Consider the following 22,702-nt stretch of genomic DNA (forward strand, 5'->3'; position numbering starts at 1 on the left):
TTGTACAGAACATTCTATTTATAAAACACAGCTAAACAAACCAATAAATAAAATGATAACAACTAAATAAGCACAACACATACTGTACACAACAAAATAAGCACTATGAATAAAATAAGATAAGGAATATCCATTAAAATATTAAAAAAATTTTTTTTTATAAATAACAGTATAAAAATGTCAATATGTCCAGCTCAGCTCGTGTTAAACGCCAGCGCAACAGTGTTTTTAAAGAAGATTTAGAAGTCTCGAGTGATGTAAAAATAAAGAAGATTTAAAAGTCTCGAGAGATGTACATTTAGCAAAGTTCTCATGTCTCTGTTAACTGCTGTGTCATGCACTGGCTTGGGATAAAGGGTAATAGAAACATTTTAACCTTTAATAAACAAGAAACCTTGAGGTATGGGTAACCAAATTCTGTACTTTTATATCGGTATACTGAACAAAAATATAAACGCATAATTATTGCACAGGTGTTCCTTAGGCTGCCCACAATAAAAGGCCAACCAGAAATGTGCAGTTTTGTTTTACTGGGGTGTAGGGGTGTCAGAAAAGCAGTCAGTATCTGGCTTGACCACCATTTGCCTCACGCAGTGTAACACATCTCTTTCGCATATGTCCGGTGAGCATGCTGTCCATGCAAGAACTGGGACGTTTTCAGCTTCCAGGAATTGTGTACAGATCCTTGCAACATGGGGCCGTGCATTGTCATGCTGCAACATGAGGTGATGGTCTCAGGTGAATGGCGCAACAATGGGCCTCAGGATCTCCTCACAGTATCTCTGTGTATTCAAAATGCCATCAATAAAATGCACTTGTGTTTGTTGTCCATAACATATGCCTGCCCATACCATAATCCCACCCCCACCATGGGCCACTCAATTCACAACGTTGACATCAGCAACACCTCTCCCACACAACGCAACACACACTGCCGTCTGCCCTGAACAGTGTAAACCGGCATTAATCCGCGAAGAGAACACCTCTCCAACGTGCCAGACGCAATCCATTGTGAGCATTTGCCCACTCAGGTCAGTTACGACGACAAACTGCAGTCAGGTCGAGACCCCGATGAGGACGACGAGCATGCAGATGAGCCTCTCTGAGACGGTTTCTCATAGTTTGTGCTGAAATGATTTGTTTATGCAAACCAATTGTTGCAGCAGCTGTCCGGGTGGCTGATCTCAGACGATCATGCAGGTGCACCTGCTGGATGTGGAGATCCTGGGCTGGTGTTGTTCTCTGAAACGCCTTTGGAGATGGTTTATGGTAGATAAATGAACATTCAATTCACGGGCAACAGCTCTGGTGGACATTCCTGCAGTCAGCATGCCGACTGCACTATCTATCAAAACTTGCGACATCTGTGGCATTGTGCTAAATTTCAGAGTGGCCTTTTTTGTGGGCAGCCTAAGGTACACCTGTGCAATAATCATGCTGTTTAATCAGCATCTTGATATGCCACACCTGGGAGGGATGGATTATCTTGGCAAAGAAGAAATGCTCACTAACGCAGGTTTAGACAGATTTGTTATCCAACAACTGATATAGGTATTGTGTGTATATAGTAAAAGTTTTAGAGTCTTTGAGTTCAATTAATGAAAAATGGGAGCAAAAACAAAAGTGTTGTGTTTATATTTTTGTTCTGTGTACTGCCCAATACCTATTCATGTTAAATCAAACGACACCATACTTCAATACTTTTGCATGTGCAACTCATCTGGTTGCAGACTCGGCACCAGCTCAATACTTGGTAGGCAAACAGACATATGCATAGCGGACTGCCTCTTCTAGACAAGATAATATTGCAATTTACCATGCCAACAAAGCCAGAATGCCTCATAGAAAGTGCGCGAAAGTAAGATTCCGCTTTTTAAAATGCTCGAGCTCGATGCTAATTTACATTGGATGTACCAGTACATGCTACTGATTAGTATTGGAGATTTTACATGGTGATTTCAACGCCTCCAAATTGGTAAAGAAAACTACAACTAAGATGCACGTTACAGTCAAACAACTGGTGTGTAATAGATACACTACTTAGAGTATAAACACTTTGTGGGGCGCAACAAAAGACTAGCATATTAAACCTAAAGATAGAGACTACTTCCTGTCCCTGTCGAAGGCAACACACCTTGCACAAACTTACGGTAAATGATCGCACACTTGCAAATGAGACTCCGAAGTCTTAGAAAAGAAGATACAACAACTGGACAGCACAGGTTTTATTATCAGCTCAGTGTTAAATGTTAAATACAAAGTAAGATTTTATTATTAAACAAATTAACATTTATTACCACATATACACACACAAAAGTACCAACATTTGGAACCGTTGAGTAATTGGTACCGTACTGGTTCAAATGTGAAAGGTTTTTGTGGCCCTAAACACTTTTATGACACATAAGATACTAATCAAATTGAACGCCCCAAGGCTCTAATCTGCGGACCCTGGTTAGATCCCTGGGCAGTGTGAAGGTGGTGGATCCTCTACTACCAATATGTTTATAGATACATAGATAGTGTTTTATTTGTGAATGACAATAATGAACGTTTAGGTTCTTGTTTGTCACATACTTTTGACACTGATTGACAGGATGCTTGGGAGTCAGGACTGTTTTGTTATCATTTTGGACATGTCAAGTATGTGACATGAACATTTATAAAGTACTGTATGAGCAACAATGTCAGATCAGTATTATTGTTGCTCACACCAATGTAGTAAACTTTTGTCTTTTTGATTGTGTTATGCAGCTATCCTGGTTGCTGCTCTCTCCCTGTCTATAACCGCTCTCCTATTTGTTGTGACACCATATGCATACAGGTATGTACGTCATTTTCATGTTTTTTTCCCCTGAAGTGATCGTCTCTTATTGTCACAGAAAATGGCGTACATCGAAGTTTGTGAAGACCATTTGCTGCAAAATACCCCAGTACTCGCTTGTGAGTAAAATATTTTCATCGTAATATTATATTTTGAGCACAAAAAGTTAGATCTCCTTCCAACATTCACACTGCGTTGTTTGGTTTGACCAAATGGTGCATGGTTAAATTTCCCAGGGCCTGCAGTCATCAAGCTGCTAATAGACACTAATAGGAAAATTGATACAAATGTTAGCAGAGCCAATTGTCCAGCAGGTTGACATGTAGGCATTCAGACAATCATCATGGTTTATGGCGAGAGCTGTTATGCATTTCTGGGTAAGCATGAATGGCTCCTCTCATTCTGGCAAGTAAGAGGTCCCAGTCTTGCACATGGTGTGTGGATGGCGTGTAGATCCATCACTGACTTATTAGTGTTGCTGTCTTCCTGCTCTGGTGCTTTAAAGTGCTGTATGGAGGCCGACGACTCCAACTTAAGGGCAACATAAGAGAGTGCTGCTCTCATACATAGACTTTGGAGATAAAATATTAACGTTACTTGAAGAAAGGGAGGGGAGATATGGCCTAAAATGAATATTGCGATAATGATAATTATATAATTTTTTTGTGTATGAATGATAATACAACTATTTCAAAACAGGTCACAAAGGCTCCTAATTTGGCCACTCACATACAGTATGCAGTAAAAACTAACAACTGTACACAACAAAATAAGCACTATAAATAAAATAAGATAAAGAATATCCATTAAAATAGTAAACATTTTTTATAAATAACAGTATAAAATGTCCATAAATATGTCCAGCTCAGCTCGTGTTAAACGCCAGCGCAAAAGTGTTTTTAAAGAAGATTCAAAAGTCTCGAGTGATGTAAAAATAAAGAAGATTTAAAAGTCTCGAGAGATGTACATTTAGCAGAGTTCTCATGTCTCTGTTATCTGCTGTGTCATGCACTGTCTTGGGAAAAAGGGTAATATAAACATTTTAACTTTTAATAGACAAGAAACCTCGAGATATGGGTAACCAAATTCTGTAGTTTTATATCGTTGGTATACTGAACAAAAATATAAACGCATGATTATTGCACAGGTTGTGCTTTAGGCTGGCCACGATAAAAAGCCACCCAGAAATGTGCAGTTTTGTTTTATTAGGGTTTAGGGAGGTCAAAAAAGCAGTCAGTATCTGGTGTGACCACCATTTGCGTCACGCAGTGCAACACATCTCCGTCTCATAGAGTTGATCAGGTTGCTGGTTGTGGCCTATGGAATGTTGGTCCACTCTTCAATGGCTGTGCCAAGTTTCTGGATATTGGCAGGAACTGGAACATGCTGTCGTATATGCCGATCCACTGCATCCCAAACATGCTCAATGGGTAACATGTCTGGTGAGCATGCTGGCCACGTTTTCAGCTTCCAGGAATTGTATACAGATCCTTGCAACATGGGGCCGTGCATTTCCATGCTGCAACATGAGGTGATGGTCTCAGGTGAATGGCACAACAATGGGCCTCGGGATCTCCTCTCTGTGCATTCAAAATACCATCAATAAAATGCACTTGTGTTCGTTGTCCATAACATACGCCTGCCCATACCGTAATCCCACCACCACCATGGGCCACTCAATTCACAACATTGACATCAGCAACAGCTCTACCACACAACGCCACACACACTGTCTGCCATCTGCCCTGAAGAGATGCAGTAACATATTGCATTACTGCATCATTTACGGATGTATTATTTTGTCTGAAATGTTATTAATCTACTTGTTGAGTTACTTGTTAATAGTTGATAGTTAAAGTACTTGTTAATCTACTGTTGATATTTGGTTACTTTCTGTTTTAAAATGGTTCTATCTACACTTCTGTTAAAATGTAATGAACACTTTTCTTCTGTTATTCAACGTGTTTGGGGTGAAACTACAAATTTGGGTATCGATTCAATACCAAGTAGTTACAGGAGCAGTCTTGGCTATTTCAATGCTGATACTAACACCTAAAATATGCAAGATCATTGAATGATTACATTATAATCATCACTATTATAATCAGACAAAAACACGGGCGGTGTAACAATATTAATTGAATATTAAAGTTATTTCTTTACGGTATGTCATTTCATTACCTACAATATTCATAATGAAGTCAGATCTGTTGAAAATTTTTTAACTAAAATAATTAACAATTATTGGGTCTTATTTCTTGAGTTTGTACACAATAACAAAAATGACAAAAAAAAGAACTTTTTTTTGTTTTTGTTTGTTTAATGAAAAATACCGACCATATATTGATACTGTACTTTGTATCATTACTGTCAATATTTTTACATCGGTCCGTCTATTATTTTTACATTCTAGAGTTCTCGCTTAGCGGTTAGCATTACTTCTTGTATCTTACAGTGTGTAGTGTAGCATGTTTAGCTATTTCTCATCCTCCAGTGTTAAAGGGGAACTGCACTTTTTTTGAAATTCCTAGGGGCCAGCGGAGAAGGATGCAACAAATTATTATGGGGCCCAGGCAGAGCAGGTGGACGACCCCAGCGCGGGGGTATGGCCGTGGTAACCGGCTGACTAAGATCCAAGCAGGCCGCTTTAAGCCGGTCCACCGTGATTCGTTCAGACCGACCCCTGACATCCAACAGGAAATGCTTGTTTCCGCTCTCCAGGACGCGAAATGGCCCATCGTAAGGAGGTTGAAGGGGCCCGCAGTGGGCGTCGTGGCGAACAAAAACAAATGCTGCCCTTCGTAAAAGAGCGGGAAAATGAGACGCCATAAGGCCGTATTGGGAAGTTGGGATGGGGCAAAAACCTTGGCGGCATAGAGGAGAGCAGCTCGCTGCTCACTGGCGGACCAGGGTGCCGTAGTGTTAGGAATAAAGTCACCTGGCACTTGCAAAGGCTGGCCATACACCAACTGTCTTCCTCGGGGGCAGTCCGAAACCCCAGCATCACCTCTGCGGAGGTGGCTAACGTCAGAGGTACTGCCTCCAGCCAGCGGGTGGTCCTGTCGACTATCGTGAGGAGCTTTGTGCAGCTGCGCAAAGTTGGGAGAGGCCCGACCAAGTCCACGTTGACGGTGCCAGTGGAGCCCTGGTGTGGCAGTGCACTTTTAAGCATTGGCATACCACGCATGTGGCAGCCCAGTCCCTTACGTCCTTCTTCAGTCCAGGTCTGACAAATTTTGCAGCTACCAGTCGCTGGGATGGTTTCCTCCCGGGGTGGGAAAGGCCGTGGATCGAGTCAAACACCCACCGCCTCCAAATGGCGGGCACGAGGGGCCGTGTCCGACCCGTAGCGATGTCACAAAGGAGCGTAACACCTGTGCCCTCAAATGGAACCTCAGACAACTGTAGCCTTGTGGCTGCAGCCTTCAGGGCTCGGATGTCCGGGTCGTTGGCTTGGTCAACTGCCATTTGTGCAAAATCGAGCCCCACATGGACAGCGCCTGTGACGGCTCGGGAGAGGCAGTCAGCAACAACATTGTTCTTACCAGCAAGATGATGGATGTCCGTCGTAAACCCGGAGACGTAGGAGAGGTGCTTCTGTTACCAAGCCGACCACGGTTTGGCCGTCTTGGCCATCGCGAAAGTGAGGGGCTTGTGGTCCACAAAAGCTGTGAAATACCTTTCTTCAAGCAGCGAACGGAAATGACTTATGGCCAGATAGAGGCCGAGGAGCTCATGATCAAACTATATTTACACTCGCAGGGGCACAACTGCCTGCTAAAGAAAGCCATAGGTTGCCAAGTGCCACCCACCCACTGCTCATGCACTGCACCTGCAGCATAGTCTGAAGCGTTCGTGGTTATTGCAATTGGAGCATCAGGTAATGGGTGCGCCAGCAGTGTAGTGTTAGCTAGAGCTGACTTGACCCCCACAAAAGCACTGTGCCGTGCGTCAGTCCAGTCCTCCATGTGCTTGGGAGCAGCCCCTTTAAGAGCATCATACAGCGGCTGCATGAGGTCAGCTTCCCGGGCGATGAAACAATGGTAAAAATTTACCATGCCAAGGAACTCCTGAAGCGCCTTAACCGTGAGCGGGTGGAGGAAGTTTGCGATGGCAGCAACCTTCGCTGGAAGGGGAATGCCCCGCACTTCGTGACGCGATGTCCAAGGAAGTCGATTATAGACAACAAGAACTGGCACTTAGCCGGGTTAACAATGAGCCCATGTTGACTAAGGCGCTGTAAAAGGGTCCTGAGGGGGTTATATGCTCGGCCTGAGAGGTGCTCGCTACCAGGATGGTGTCCAAGTAGACAAACAGAAACAGCAAGTCACGTAAAACAGAGTCCATCAGCCGCTGGGAAGTCTGTGCGGCGCTCTTAAGGCCAAAAGGCATCGGTAAAAGGCCTAATGGGGTGATGACCGCTGTCTTTGGGATATCAGAGGGGTGGACCGGCACCTGGTGATAGCCCCGGACGAGATCTACCTTCGAAAAAAATGTTTTCCCAGCCAGGTTGGCGGAAAAATTCTGTATGTGGGGGACTGGATAACGGTCCGGGGTAGTGGCATCGTTGAGCCTGCGGTAATCACCGCATGGCCGCCAACCACCTCCAGGCTTCTCCACCATGTGGAGGGGCGATGCTCACGGGCTGTCTGAGCGGCGAATGATCCCGAGGCATTCCATGGTCTCGAATTCAGCTCTAGCGATGGAGAGCTTTGCAGGGTCCAGACGCCGGGCTTGTGTGTGCACAGGGGGGCCTGTGGTGGAAATGTGGTGTTCCACACCATGCTTAGCGGTAGCTGACGAAAACGTGGGCTGCGCCAGGGTGGGGAACTCAGCGAGGAAAGATGTCCGCGGTGGGTAGCATGTTGGAAAGTCTGATGGAGTCTGTCGCGCTGAGACTGCACATGTACGAGGAGAGCGTAATCGCATCCACCAACCGCCTGTTTTTCACATCCAAAAAAAGCCCGAAAGCACAGAGAAAATCTGCACCGATGAGCGGCACCTTCACTTTGACAGTCACAAAGTTCCAACTGAAACGCTGTCCACCAAAACACAGCTCCACGTACCGTATACCGTAAGTCCAGAATCCAGTTTCCACCTGGGGGTGCAGCAGCAGCAGCAGCAGTGAGAGTGGAAGAATCTGCCATGGGCCTTTCTGTCCCAGCCAGAAAGAATGCAGCCACATAGGTAGGGATGATGTTCGAAAACCGCTTTCCCGATGCTTCGATAAGAAAAGAACCGATTCCATGGATCCGAATCCCTTTTTGAGAAACGGTTCCCGTTATCGAAGCCACTATACCGTATTTTCGCGACCATAGGGCGCACCGTATTAAAAGGCGCCGTGTCAGTTACGGGTGCTCTTTCTGTATTTAACGAATAAATAAGGCACAGCATATTTTAGGGCGCAGGCAAGGTTAAACATACGCTAGCTTAAAACATACGCTAGCTTAAAACATACGTTAGCATGCATGGACGCTGTTTTAAAAAGGCAGCAGGAGCAAAGCTGAGTTTGGTTGTACTTTATTCAAGCATTTATCAATGTACTCACATTATTTTTTGATCAAAACTCATCCACAAATCCATAAAAGTCCTCATCTTCTGTGTCCGAAATGAACAGCTAGGCAAGTTCTCCATCAAACACTACTCCTTTTCAAACATGTTGAAAAGAGAAACTGGAAATTGTGATACATCATGTTGTATGCTTGCATGTTCGAAATAAACTCAAACTCAAACTCAAACTCAAACTCAAACTCAACTCAACACGCCAGATTCCCTCTCATCATTTTCAAAGTCAGTCTCGTTGCCGTGGGGCTCCTCGGAAAATATGCCAGCTTTTGCGAAAACTCGAACAACAGTGCAAGTAGACACGTTAGCTCAAGCATCCACGATGCATTCACTCATTGTGGCGTAACTCGCCAGACGCTGCGTCCCATTTTTCGTGAAGCTGTGTTCGTCTGTCATCCATCCCTCCCATGACGCTTACAACTTCACTTTGAACGTCCTGTTTACACCCATGTCCAGCGGTTGGAGTTCCTTCGTGGGGCGGTATAGCTCGGTTGGTAGAGTGGCCGTGCCATCAACCTGAGGGTTGCAAGTTCGATCCCCGCTTCCGCCATCCTAATCACTGCCGTTGTGTCCTTGGGCAATACACTTTACCCACCTGCTCCCAGTGCCACCCACACTGGTTTAAATGTAACTTAGATATTGGGTTTTCACTATGTAAAGCGCTTGGAGTCACTAGAGAAAAGCGCTATATAAATATAATTCACTTCACTTCACATACCTTAATGACGACTCCAGGTGGAAACTTTTCTTTCGGCGTCTTCCCCTTGAATATCACCATAGGTGGCAGTTTCTGTCCATTAGCATAGCAAGCTAGCACAACAGTAAAAGCCGACTTCTCTTACCCCGTTGTGCGTATCGATTCTCTTCCTTTGCTGGTCCCCTTCTTCTCCACAGTATGCTTCATCGGAATGTCGAAAGTGAGCGGCACCTCGTCCATGTTGGTGATGTGTTTGTCTGCATTTTTTTTTATGTTTACAACGCACATAGCAGCACTATATGCTCACTGGGGGTGTGCCTTTAGCGTCCTCTCTCACCTGAAACCTTCACCCTTTAAGGTCCGCATGATGTCCTCAGTCACGTCCGCCTTTCCTTCATATAAACAGCGTGCCGGCCCAGTCACATAACCTCTATGGCTTTTGGAACTCACTGCACACTTAAGGTGCACACACAACAACCTATCTGGATTCGATAAGAGAGTCGATAAGGAACGGTTCGATAAGAGGATTCGACAATGGCATCGACATCGATAATTTTTTAACGAACATCATCCCTACACATTGGTTGATTGGGAGGCTAAAAATAACTTGTCTGCTTCAGCAACAAGTTTGCAGCAGTCCGAAATGGCAGTGTTGGCTAAAGCAGCCCGCACCTGAGAAGGCAGGAGTCTCAGGAAAAGCTGCACGACGAGGAAACCAGGCCTCTACTCACCTAAGAGATCTAGCATTTTGTCCATAAAGTTCAGAGGGCTTGCAATCACCAAGCCTCCGCAACGCAAAAAGGCGGCTAGCTCTGTCCGCGTCGGAAAGTTTGAATATTTTTAAGAGGTGAGCCTTTAACGCAAGATACTTGTTCCTCTCCGGTGGACGCGTAAGGGCGCTAACCACTCTGGTCGCCGTTGCACTCCCGAGACAGGAAACGACATAATAAAACTTTGTGTCATCTTCGGTGATACCACGCAGTGCGAACTGTGCTTCGGCCTGGGAAAACCATGCAGTCGCGGAAGATTCCCAGAACTCAGGCAGCTTCAGTGAAACTGCATTCGCCACCACGGTCGATATTATTCACTGAATGCGTTCAGTGAAGCGTCGGGGTCACCAGTGTTGCGCTTGTAACGCGAAAGCAAGACAACTTGAAATATCTTTGACACACAAGCATGTGTGCCGTTTATTCCACCAAAGAGCAGAATAATCTTTTTACATGAAGCGACTCAAAATGGCGGTCACAACAAACCTCCACCTTTGGGTAAAACTCTTGACGGTCACTTAAAGGGGCCGCACCGAATTACTCACTCTTAACTGCATATATGAATGGTAAACAAGAACAACATTGTTATGTTCACAATAGAACAATGGCGGTGAATAACGACGACAAAGTCAAGTAAACAGGTGTGGTGAATTATGTCCTTAAAGCAACTGCTACAATATTGTCGATATTGTGCAACTCCACTTGAACGAAAACCTGTTTTTTTAAATATAATGATTATATTTTTCTATTTTTTGTTCAATTGTGCTGCTACTGTATAATTAAAAACATTCATACAACCTTTTTCTATACCGCTTGTCCTCAATACGGTCACGGGTGAGCTACAGCCTATCAAAGATGCAACATTTACATGTCAGAGATGTTGAAGTGCGATAACAATCTCTCATCGTCTCTCACTTAACCAACAAACAAAAATAAGCGCCAGAGATCGCTCTCAACAGATCACAAATGTTTTTAATGTGCGGGGGGGAAACTTTTAGAACATTAATGATTGTTTAAGATGGATAAAAAATGTTCATGCATTAAACTTTCAAATAGAATGTCTGTAACTTGTGGATAACAGAACAGACAAAAGGGAAGCCTTTGGTGGTGTTTCTTTTTTTCATCCATCCATTTTCTACCACTTGTCCCTTTCACTAATTCACTATTCCCAAGTGCATGTCTTAGGAGGTGGGAAGAAGCCAGACTACTGGGAGGGAACCCACACAGTCACGGGGAGAACATGCAAACTATTAAATATAATTAACAGTAGTTTGACAATAAGCTCATGTGCTTTTACTGCCATATTTTAGGCTGTGTGGTATAAAACGAGTAAAACATCAGTATTTTAATTTTTCTTTTTTAATCCTGTGCTTTTTGAGGTTAATGTGTCAAGGAAGACCTAAAACATTGATAACCAATTCATAAAATCACAGGTTGATTTGATGTTGTTTAAAAAATAAATAAAAAAATGCCTCAAAACATTGTGACTTTTGCCGAAACTTTCTGAAAAAGCATCACTCATGAAAACGTTAAATAAAAAAAAATGTTGGACAGAACGTTCAGAATGGTAATGACCCTATAGTGAGGTAGACTTGAGCATTCGTCCCAACCTAAAAATCATGGAAAAAGCATGCATGTTGAGATGACAAATGCGACTACTCACAATATAATCCACTTAGGACTTCAGTGTTGACATTATTTTCTCCCCCTTTTCTTATTGTGTCTACAGGATGAAGTGCATGCTGGGAACGACGAGAGCAGTGCCAGCAAAGTGAAACCAACCCGTCTGCGTTCACTGGACACATTTCGAGGGTACGTGCGCCTCGGTCAACCATACTGTTTGTCAATCTATCGCCACATTCAGCTTTTTTTTTTGGCAGCCCTATGATGAAAATCTGCAGACCCAGCGTAATGACTAATTACAGAGGTCACAGTCTGGTCACATGCTCCCTCAAGCTTTTGTTATCAGGCGGTGTAGCTTTGGGCAGTATGTCTGATATCGGCGTGTCTCGGCCTGAAATTGTGTGTTTCTATTGGGCAGGATGGATGTGTGTGATTGAATCTGGACTCTCTGCTCGGCTTAATTGTGGCCTGGGGGGAGACACAAAGCACGCCTCTCTGGCAACAGGATGCTGGTGTGGCTCTGACCTCCCCCATGCCAAATAATTGATGTAATAATACAGTAGACATATCAGCACACATGCACGCGGCCATAGATCTCTTGCCAAAATGGAGAGAGAGAGAGAAGCGAAAGCCAACAGATGACTAACATCTTCTCCATCTGTGGCTTCCATTAGGATACTAAATTCTCTGGAAACCACAGTGCATATTCATGCGATCCAGAAACACTACTTAGGTTTATTTATTTTGGGAGTTCAGCTGGTTAACTGCATTCACACAAGTGTTTGCAAAAGTTCAAGGAAAGGATGAATGATATTTCATATCTCTGCATTTCCACTCACCTGCTTGTTCATATTAGCTGCACTGTCATTTAGACTCCTGATAAATGACTGAACTTTTTTATGATTTGACAAATAAATGGCTGCTCATGAGCACCGGTATCTTAAATGTTCTCCTTGCCAAGAGACTTCTGTGCTTCTATCTGAGTAGAAACAGTTTGGGGAAAGTCCTATTTTGTTCCAAAACTTTCCAGTGCACAAGACAATAGAAGCTACAAATGTATTTCTATTTCAAATTCATGTGTGGTCAGTTGTCCCAATATTTGTAGCGTACATATACGAGCCAGACTAGTAATGGTTTCAAATACCTGGCAAAGATTTTTAATCAAGGTGCGACTCAGCCTCAGCCACTTGACTTATGATCTGATAAGTAACAACTCCTTGCTTAGGAGAACATCAGTCATCTGGCATAAATGCTGATTCATTCTTGAAGGCATTTATCTTAAGCAAAGGTTTTCTAATAATTGCTGCACTCTCATGATATACAGATACGTGTGAGGAAGTGACAGTTGCATGTTAATTTTTCTAAAAGGATTCGTATTTTAATCTCGCGCTGCACAGCTAAAAGCTTGTCGTCGTTTGTTAGGGTTTTTTTTTGCATGGTAGAAATCGCACCGTCAGTATTTTTTGTAGGAACAAGTAATAAAGTTGACTGGTTGATTGTCAGCTCTGCCTGACTCATTCTGTACACTTTTTGACTGAGCTCCAGGTTTTTCTCTGATTGGGTCTCAGAAATGTCCTAATGTTTGGCACAGAGCAATAAATACCTCTTTATTAACACCCTGTGGTCTGTCTATATGCTATATGTGGACTCAAGTATCAGGATACTTGGCATTACAACGCCTAAAATAGGGAAAAAAAACTAAATCGTTTCATAGATTTACAGGTAGATTTTCTACAATACGTTGTGTATTTGTGGGATTATTTTGTGCATTTATCAACAAGACCATTTGTGAGGTCTAAGGTTTAATTATTGGAACAACTCAAATATAAGAAATTAACTTTAAGTAACTTTATGTAAGTGAATGGGTTTTCATAATTTTGACATCATGTAACCAAAATAAGACTATATGCTAAAGTGTCATGATTTAATTTGAAAAAAAAAGGAATTTCCACTTCATGACTGCAACTGTAAGTGTGCTACATCGATAACTATAAATCTATGAATACTATGATTTCTGACAGCCACGTAAATGAAAAGTGTATGTACTGGTTGACAGGGCGGTTTTGACTGCCCTCAAATTTTTATGTAGGATGTTTATATATGGTTATGTTACTGTAATATACAGTAAATACTTATTTTTCTTGTGTTCTATGCGCTCTACATCGCTAGCAATTGCGTCTGTGTTTCCTCTTCATCCATCGTATTGGAAGTTTGAGTGCTTATTTTCCATAAATTATTTGTATTCAGATAAGGCAACTGGCACATGAATAGGAAAGGCAAGTTTATTTATATAGCACAGTTCGTACCCAATGCAATTCAAAATGTGCCACAGAAAAATGTAAGAAAGCTAAACTAAAAAATAATAAATACATTTATCATAAACAATAGCTTTCGTGGATGTGACCATCTTGATTTCCGACCTCATGACTGGTACGTTCATATTTCGGTTGTGACGTCATTCCGAGCTCCAACTTCTAACTCCCGACATTAATGGAACGCACCATTATCAATGCTACCAGGAAGTTATCCAGGTGACCAAAGGGATGTCCGTCTTTAAAAATGTATGATGTACTGTTTTACGGTATTCTATAGCCAACAATTTTTAGGGCCAAGTGTTTAACAAAGACTTAAAGAAAATGTATCTTTACATTCTGCCAACTTTTTTCTGGGCATCCTGCTCTTGTCTTTAAAGACCGATGTCCCTCAGGTCTTGTAGATGCCTGTCAAACCTCCTGTTTTTTCCTGGAAACTTTTTGCTCTTTTTGTTCCTGTGTTTTACCCATATTCCAACTAATTAAAATTAAAAAAACATTTTTTATCCACTCCTGTGTTGCAGAGCAGCACAGTTCGTTCAGCAATACTCAGCAACATACCTTGTAGCCTAAAAAGTCAGCCCTTCAAAATAAAATTCTTAGAAAATGTTACGGTTGCGCAATAGTAGACAGTCGGTTTTTTTTTACCAATTAGTTTTTTTCTTATTTTCCCAAATTTTTCCAGGAAAATGTCCTTTTTTTCTAAGTACATATGCTGACAGGTATGGTATGGTGATCTTGTTTGCCAGACTAACTTCCTGGTCATTTGGCTCCCTTTTGTGAAATTGCAGCATTTTCTCTCATGAAGTTGTTTTTGTGGTTTGTGTTTGCGTTTGCATTGCATTTGCAGCATTGTTGCTGTTCTTTTTGATTCTGCATCGTTAACATGTTTGCAGCATTTTCTTTTTATCAACAGCACTTGCGCTGCTTTTGTTTTATGTTGTTTGTGTGTTCTTGGTTTTGGTCTGTTTTGATCATTTCTGTATTTGGAGAGTTTGGATTTTGCTGCGTGTTTGCCCATCATTGTTAGTAACACGCAAACTAACAGGTTGCCAGTGTGCACAAAGCGATGGTAGCCTGTGTAGGACAGCATATTTGCATTGAACAAAAAAAGCACATTCTAGCAAGTCACATTCCTTTTGTGTTAAACATAGTTAGCCAATAAATCTGATTCTGATTCTGATTTTATTGAATGTATTTGTACTTTCATGTAAGTTGACATGATGGTCCTGTGTCTTTGGTCTGTGTAGGGCTCTAGATTGAGTCGTTCAAAGGCACGTGCGCTTTAAATGTATATTTTGAAAATGTTTCATGAAACCCTGTATGGTAAAAAATAGCAGACTATTAGAATAACCACCAGTAACACAAATAGCAGCTTTGGAACATTTGAGTTTCTTCATGTAATAAATCACAATAGATGCCCGACCATAGGTCTTTATTTTGTGTCCATACATTTTTACTGAGCAGCCTTGGTCCTATGACAATCTTTTCATTCATATTTATCCGAATTAGTTTAGACTAGAGTACCAAACCACTAGTGTGAACACAGCCTGAGTAAATAACAGTGGAGGAGTTATGGTGTTTATTTAGAGATTTTGTTGATTTATTTTATTTTATTTTATTTTATTTTATTTTATTTGTATTTTATTTAGTCAATCCAAAAAACAATACACAACTATACCATAATAATGCAATTCCAATTCCAAAACCAAACCCGACCCAGCAACATTCAGAATAGCAATAAACAGAGCAATAGAGAAGACACACAAACATGACACAAAACAATCCAAAAGCAGTTAAACAAAAATGTATATTATCAACAACAGTATCAATATTAATAACAATTCCAACATAGCAGTGATTAGAACACAGCAGACATTATCATTACAGCCATTTATAAAAAATAAAATAAAAACATTTAAAAAAAATGAACAATAGTGTCACAGTGGCTTACACTTGCATCACATCTCATAAGCTTGACAACACATTGTGTCCAATATTTTCCAAAAAGATAAAATAAGTCATATTTTTGGTTCATTTAATAGTTAAAACAAATTTAAATAATGGATCCCATATTCCAATATATGACTCCTTATTATCTAAACTAAATGCAGTTTCTTCTACTGATATCATTTCTATAGCTTGTGTATACCAGTCAGTATGAGCTGGACTATCAACATCTATCCATTTTTTTAATATTACCCTTTTTGTTATGATGCATATTGAAAGAAATGCATTTTTACTCTTTGATGACACGAGATTATGTTGATCGAGGAAGAAGAACAGCTAAGAAATGCGGTGAAAAAATATGATTGAACTGATATCGAAAAACAGATCTTAAAAATGATGCGTCGTCTTATATTCAGGGTTGTCTTATGCCTATATGTGGGTTAATGGCCCTTCGACATTTGATCGGTTGTGACAGAATGCAACATTCATTGGAGAAAAGTATGAAGGTGAGCCTGTAATGCAAATGCATGCCCTATAATTCACATCAAAGAGGTCTGTAAGCGAGTCATAACCACTCTCTGCTGCAGGCAAGCTCCTTCTATAAGTAATCTGTTTGCAATAAATCATTGATACCATTTGGCTCCCACCGATCAATCAATTCATGGTGTAATAAAAATTCAGAGGAAGGCATGTTTACAGCTGAACCTAATTAGAAATCATGAAATAGCCTGCATCAACCTGAAAATAATATCACCTGAATTAATTTGTCAGAAAATAAAACAAAGTAAAAAAACATGCGTCATGTGAATGACGGTTTAATCTGATGGCGCTCGAAGTTAAGTATTTAATTAGAGAGATGGCCAATAAACGCACACGTCTCAGTGATTTCTTTGACCAGGACTTGTCTGGTCACTTGTTAAACCTTTGTCTTTGTCGCTATGGCGACTAATGCATGCGTCGATCAAAACTTCAATGATATATGCAAGCATCAGATAGAGTAGACGATCACGTGCACATACTCCACTTTGACAACCCTTCGGAGAAGACAGTGGCTGATTAAAATCTTGTATCTGCAGTTTGGAGCTAAAAGAGCAGTAATGGCTCAATGCTTTGCTTAATCAAACGTGGGGGCATCTTATCAGATGGGAACTTTTACTGATGTCATTATGACCCTTGAGGACCGTCTTTTATGTTATTGAATACAACGCAAATCAGTGTATTAGATGGTGAAAGGCCCCAGAGGCAGCAGCAGCAGCAGAATCCCATCTCAATATCTCCTCAGTCGTGTATGTTGTGAAAGAGTTCACCCTGTCGACCTGTACAGTTTTTGCAGTGAGATTCCTGACGGGTGGTCCGGGCCAGCTAGTCACATTAACACTGCGGTTGATGAGGACCACAACTACTATGGGGGTCACATGATCGTAGCATGGGCTTTCGTAAAGACTTTAAGACTTTTTTTTCCTTTCATTTAAATCCATCAGGTATGAAAATGAAATCAAATTTTCTGTCAAATAATTTGTTTGTTTTAATCTAATTAGTATTGTAACACTACCGACACTCTGTTGCATAAAATGCAAAATGGGTCATTCGTCCTGGTTGCAGCAAACCCAACATTCAACATGTACCTTTGCTGTATGCATTCACACATACCACCAACATATTTGGAAACCAGGATGAGATGATAGAAGAAAGTAATCTCATAGCACATTCCTGGAACGATGATGAAAATTCGAAACAAAGGTGTCACTAGCTTTTAAAGACAGTTGAAGCTGAACCAAAATTAGGCCACAAACAAAATGTTGTTTAGGGTCACACAAAGCCCTTCATGTGGTGTTTGAATTCGGTACACAACTTCCATTTGTTGTTAAACAAGTGTAAGGAAGACACATGAAAACCTTTTCTTTTACCATAAGTAAATTTCCAATCACAAGGTACTTCATATGTTTCAATCAATTTATTATGTAAAGTTCCTGTCACACAGTAAGGCGGTCTATATTTCCCAATATTGTTTGATTGTATGTTGATTTTAAGTTTTCCAGACATGTTTTAAATAATGGCCAATGCTGATTTACAGCTAACCCACTCTTCCCCTAATGCAAGACGCCTCAAATTTCTCTCACGCAACACCTTTTTTCCCGCCGTTCAATGGAAGCACTCCATCACGTGGGCAGTGTTTCATCAGCCTTGGCCAGTGCAAAGCATAAAGTGTATCATATATTCGACGCAAAGTCTATAGTCAGCAGTCCTGCTTGAGGAGATCCAGAGGACAAGCGTTCATTTCCTGAGTGATTTATAATGCTCAGGTTGCATTACCCTCCATACAGAAGGTAGCAAAATTCAAAAAGTCAAAGTTAGTTAAGAAATATCTGTTTGTTATTCTTTGTATATTTGGAACGCCAGGCACACAGGTACAAGAGACCGAGAAAAAACATTGAACCAGCAACTAGCTGAAGCCACAGCTGAACTAAATAGAACCGTAGTTACAATTACAGACAGGTATGCTCCACAGATACCTCTAACAGGGGTAAAGGTCATGCATTTAGTGCTGGACAGGAATTTACAAAAAAAAAAAGCAGAGAAAATGACAGAAAAAGACCAAACTGATTGGTCAACAGACTTGTTCTGTCTTTGTAGGTTTGCCCTCACAGTGATGGTGTTTGTCAACTACGGTGGAGGAGGCTACTGGTTCTTTCAGCACGCACCATGGAACGGTGAAGTAAAACTCAATATGCTGTTTTGTTCAAGCAGAAGAGACTAAAATAATCAGTCAATTTGTGGCATCGCCTCACAACTGAAAATGGTGGCAGTGCCCTTGAAGTCATCACTGATAGAGTGAAGAAAGTATTTACAAAAGCTGCAGCTGCTTAGAAAGAAAGTGATCTTGATTAGTGATAAAATCATAATCCCTTACAAATCCATTGCTATTGTGAGCTACTTGTGTTTGGATATCAAATCAATAAGCAGACAGGGCCACATTTCCAGAATTTAAGGACCAGGGTGATCTAACTTCTCCCTTACTATTAAGCCCCGTTTACACTGCACACCAAATCAAAACTTTTTTTTTGTCCTCAGGTGACACAGATCAGATATTTTTTGCCAGTCCAAACGCTCCAAAATGCTTCAAAGCTGATCCTTTCCCATCAGTTTTGGGACACATCAAGAGGTAGTCCGAATCAGATTGGAATCTGATCGTATCAAATGTGACTTCAGTCTAAACTGAATTGTGTAAGGAATGCGACTTGATTGCGACTTTTACGTCATTTTTGAGTGAGCTACATCTTTCGTGTGCGCAGGAACAGATGCGGCCCACCATCAGAAGTGGATACGTCATCACAACATCCGGTTTTGATGAGCAAAGTATTTTTTCGGTGGCTGTAAGTTAAATTAAAAAAAATAAAACTAACGTAGATCCGTGCTGATGTATATGTCTCTGCTACTTAACAGCCATAAAAAGATTAAAACCTTCCCAAATTAATTACACTATATATATATAAATATATACCTAGTCATACATGATATTATTTTAATTTATTTTCACGTTGAAAAAACCCACTCATTTTTAAGGTGTGGTAACTTTTATTTTATTTCGTAGCATTAGTAGCGACTTGTTCATTTACGGAATCCGGTCAACTTACTTTGTTTTCACTTTATCGAACTGCGCATGCAAGTAACGTTGAGGCCACATTGGGGCCAAATTGGGGCCTCTGCACGTTCATACTGGAGTCTGATAAAGATCCCATTTTTCTTGTACTCTAAACAGTCAGCTGCAAAATTTTAATTTGAAAATATCTATTTTTTTGGTCCACTTTGGCCAGCAGTGTTAAACATAGTCTTTGTTGTATTTTGTACATTACGAAGAACCAGCTTCCTCTAAAATAGACAATTAAATTTGATCTACAGTTTTGTCAGAGTTACAGGGGTACTCTGCTATTTTTAACGACCTTCTGCAAAAAAGATAGCCAATGATCATCTCTTTGTCAGCACTCTAGAGTTTTAAAGAAACTGCTGCAAAAATGTGAGTCTTTCACAAGTTTTTTTTAACTGAACCCACAGGCACCAGGCCACAAGTTAAATAGCCCAAATCATGAAAAAGAGAGGACCTAAAATGGAACCTAGAGGAGCATCACCAGTACAACTAAAGAAATTAAACACATGACTACTGACTGCATCCGAAGTAAACAAGTTACAACAACACCTTAGTGACACAAATCACATTACGAAAATAAATTGTAACTGTCAAAAAGTTGAGTACTTAAGGAATGCCTCAGTTATGTTTGGAGCCCAGTGTTCTATGTTTGCTAACAAGGTTAAAATGTCAATGCAAGGATCTGCCAATGTGTTTACCGTGGTCCAAGTTCTTCTATACAACCGGAGCGCTCTAATGTTTTGGGGAATTTTCTGCAAAAATGTTCGTCTCCCAAGTTATGAACTGAACTCGGGGGCCAGTATGCACTAGAATTTGACAATGTTGCAGTCACGCAAATTTAACCAATCCCTGCCTTGCATCTGTGTCTAATCCCATGCAACTACATTTTGGCCAATTATCGAATTTGTCCATGAGTGGCGCTCAAAGCACACGTTAACTGTCTGACCAATCAAATGTGTCCTTGCATTGCCCATCTAATGCTGACTTCCTTGTTTATGTTGACAGAGATGTGGATTTATGATGATAATCTCTCATCCTCTCTCATTTACCAACAAAAATCCCTGGTATAGAACGCTCCCAACAGTTCCAACAGTGGGACTAAACATGAAACACGCTGCATCCTTTAATTTTCGATATTGAAACATGGTCAAAGGCAATTAAAATAAATAATAATAAATACATTTGGTCTTAAAAAGACTAGAGTCGAAGTAATGGCATGTTTCATCAAATTTGAAATACCATGGATCCTTACATTTGAACAATTTAGTCTTCGCGTCCCCGCAGATATGTGATATTTTTTTTAGTATTTGTCAATTTATGTATTCTTATTTATTTTTATTTTTTTCCAGAAAAATGGGCAGGGGTTTTTAATTTAGCATTAACAGTATTATTTAGAGATCTGTGATCATGAAAATAGTGAAATAATACAAAAAATTGATAGCATAACAGCACACCATACAGTAGAGTAGTTGAAGAGAAATGGGGAGGGTTATCGTATCTGAATTTACTCTAATAATTACAACAGTCTCTTGTATTGAAATTGTTGATACCAAATCTGAGAAACGCAAGCAAGTAGGAGGGTTTAGAGTGGGAGAAGCGAGCCGGCGTTGCTTACCTTGGCACCTCGGTGAAGCAACATAATAGCCCTGGCTGAGTGTCATTTACTTGCATTTGTTTGCTATTTGTGAATGGTTTGGAACGTAACCCATTTCAAAGTGCAGATCTACTGTATGTTGTGATATTTTTAACATTTGGTGGCAATAATCATTATACACGTTGTTCTATTGTATTTTTCTGGTTTAATTTAAATATTTGTGTATTGCTCTATTTTGTTTGTGTACTTTCTTTAAAAGAAAATATGAAATAACCTAGCCTCAAGTTCCTCTCACTCATCTGCAACCCTTTCTGACATTTTGTTAGGAATGTTCACATAATTGATCACCCCATCAAAGGTAAAATATCAGTGTGTATTTTGTGAACAAAAAATAACAAGGAAAAGTACCACTGAAGGGTGGATGGAACTGTGTAGGAAAGTATAAAAACGATTAAGTAGAAAACATACACCATAATAATAAAATATATTTTTTTGTTTTCTTTTTTTGCCTAGAGGTCTGCTCACTTAAAGTTCCATAATAGCCTTTTTGCCAGATCTATAACTCTATATTGATTTTAGAGATGATATGATGAATCTTTTCTGTGCTGAAGGGCTTCTACTGTCACATAACTATACCTTATTATTAATCATATTGATAACAGAGGCTGTCCTCTTTGGGACAACATGTTCTTCATGACCTGATTGTGAAGAATAGAAAATAACAATTGACTATTTCCTGCAGGTCTGACAGTGGCAGATCTCGTCATGCCATGGTAGGTGTACTTGTTTCTTAGCACACTTATCAAAAAAACAACCTTATCACCATCATTTTCTGTCGTCAAGGTTTGTCTTTGCCATCGGGACTTCGGTGGTGTTGGCGATCCGATCCATGCAGAGGAGAGGCGTGGGCCGCCTGCAGCTGCTGCACAAGGTCACGTGGAGAACTCTGGTCCTGCTGATGCTCGGCTTCTGCTTCCTCAACTACTCCCCGCGAGATGGACCACGTAGGTGCAAAATTAGCGTGCACTGCTAATGGAACAAGAACATCCTGTTTGCGGACAGGTTTGTTATTTACTTCAGTTCTGTGCTGGGAACATCATTAAAGCATAATAGCCGGTCCACTCGCCACATAAATAATGTACCCGTTCATTTCAAACACAATCTTAGACAAACTGAAGCAGGACTGAGGAGCTGCTGAAGTCCTCTCTGGTTCTTTAACATATTGTTTCCAAACTAACATTTTTATATCAGGTCTCATTTAGATATAGGACACTAAAAGCAGTACAATATTCAGATTGTGCTCCAGATTTGTGCTAAAAGCTGCAGAGGAGTGTCAGGGTTGTCTGACTCCTCAATTCATCTTCCACCTGGGGATGCACAGGGCGCCTTTCACACATTAGCCAGATGCTAATGGGTTTTTTTTTTCCTGGGTGCATGTCTTTGTAACCCGTTTAACAAAAATATTGTTATTGTGTGTGTGTGTGTGTGTGTGTGTGTGTGTGTGTGTGTGTGTGTGTGTGTGTGTGTGTGTGTGTGTGTGTGTGTGCGCGTGTGTGTATTCCCAATCCAGCACCAAGGGACGTTTAACAGGGAAAGACTGAGCAAAAACAAGCAGCGCAGTAATGGACGATTACAAACAGATAGAATTACAGGTCTCAGCCCCTTGCAGCTGCTCCTCTGGCTTCTCACAACAAGACCACTTTTACCATAAACTGCTGCTCGGA

General features: G+C 40.9%; 1 protein-coding gene across 4 annotated transcripts in view; it reads left to right on the plus strand.

The window, feature by feature from the left end:
• LOC133607413 (heparan-alpha-glucosaminide N-acetyltransferase) overlaps positions 1-22,702 on the plus strand; it is a 76,894-nt gene that overhangs the window by 19,138 nt on the left and 35,054 nt on the right. For all 4 annotated transcript variants that reach the window (XM_061962035.1, XM_061962009.1, XM_061962018.1 and 1 more), the window contains 6 exons: positions 2,755-2,824; positions 2,883-2,943; positions 11,583-11,665; positions 18,373-18,449; positions 21,721-21,751; positions 21,822-21,982. In XM_061962035.1, coding sequence (XP_061818019.1) covers positions 2,755-2,824; positions 2,883-2,943; positions 11,583-11,665; positions 18,373-18,449; positions 21,721-21,751; positions 21,822-21,982 — 483 coding nt within the window. The remainder of the gene's footprint in view (positions 1-2,754; positions 2,825-2,882; positions 2,944-11,582; positions 11,666-18,372; positions 18,450-21,720; positions 21,752-21,821; positions 21,983-22,702) is intronic.

Source organism: Nerophis lumbriciformis, linkage group LG02, assembly GCF_033978685.3.
Source record: "Nerophis lumbriciformis linkage group LG02, RoL_Nlum_v2.1, whole genome shotgun sequence".
NCBI lineage: Eukaryota > Metazoa > Chordata > Actinopteri > Syngnathiformes > Syngnathidae > Nerophis > Nerophis lumbriciformis.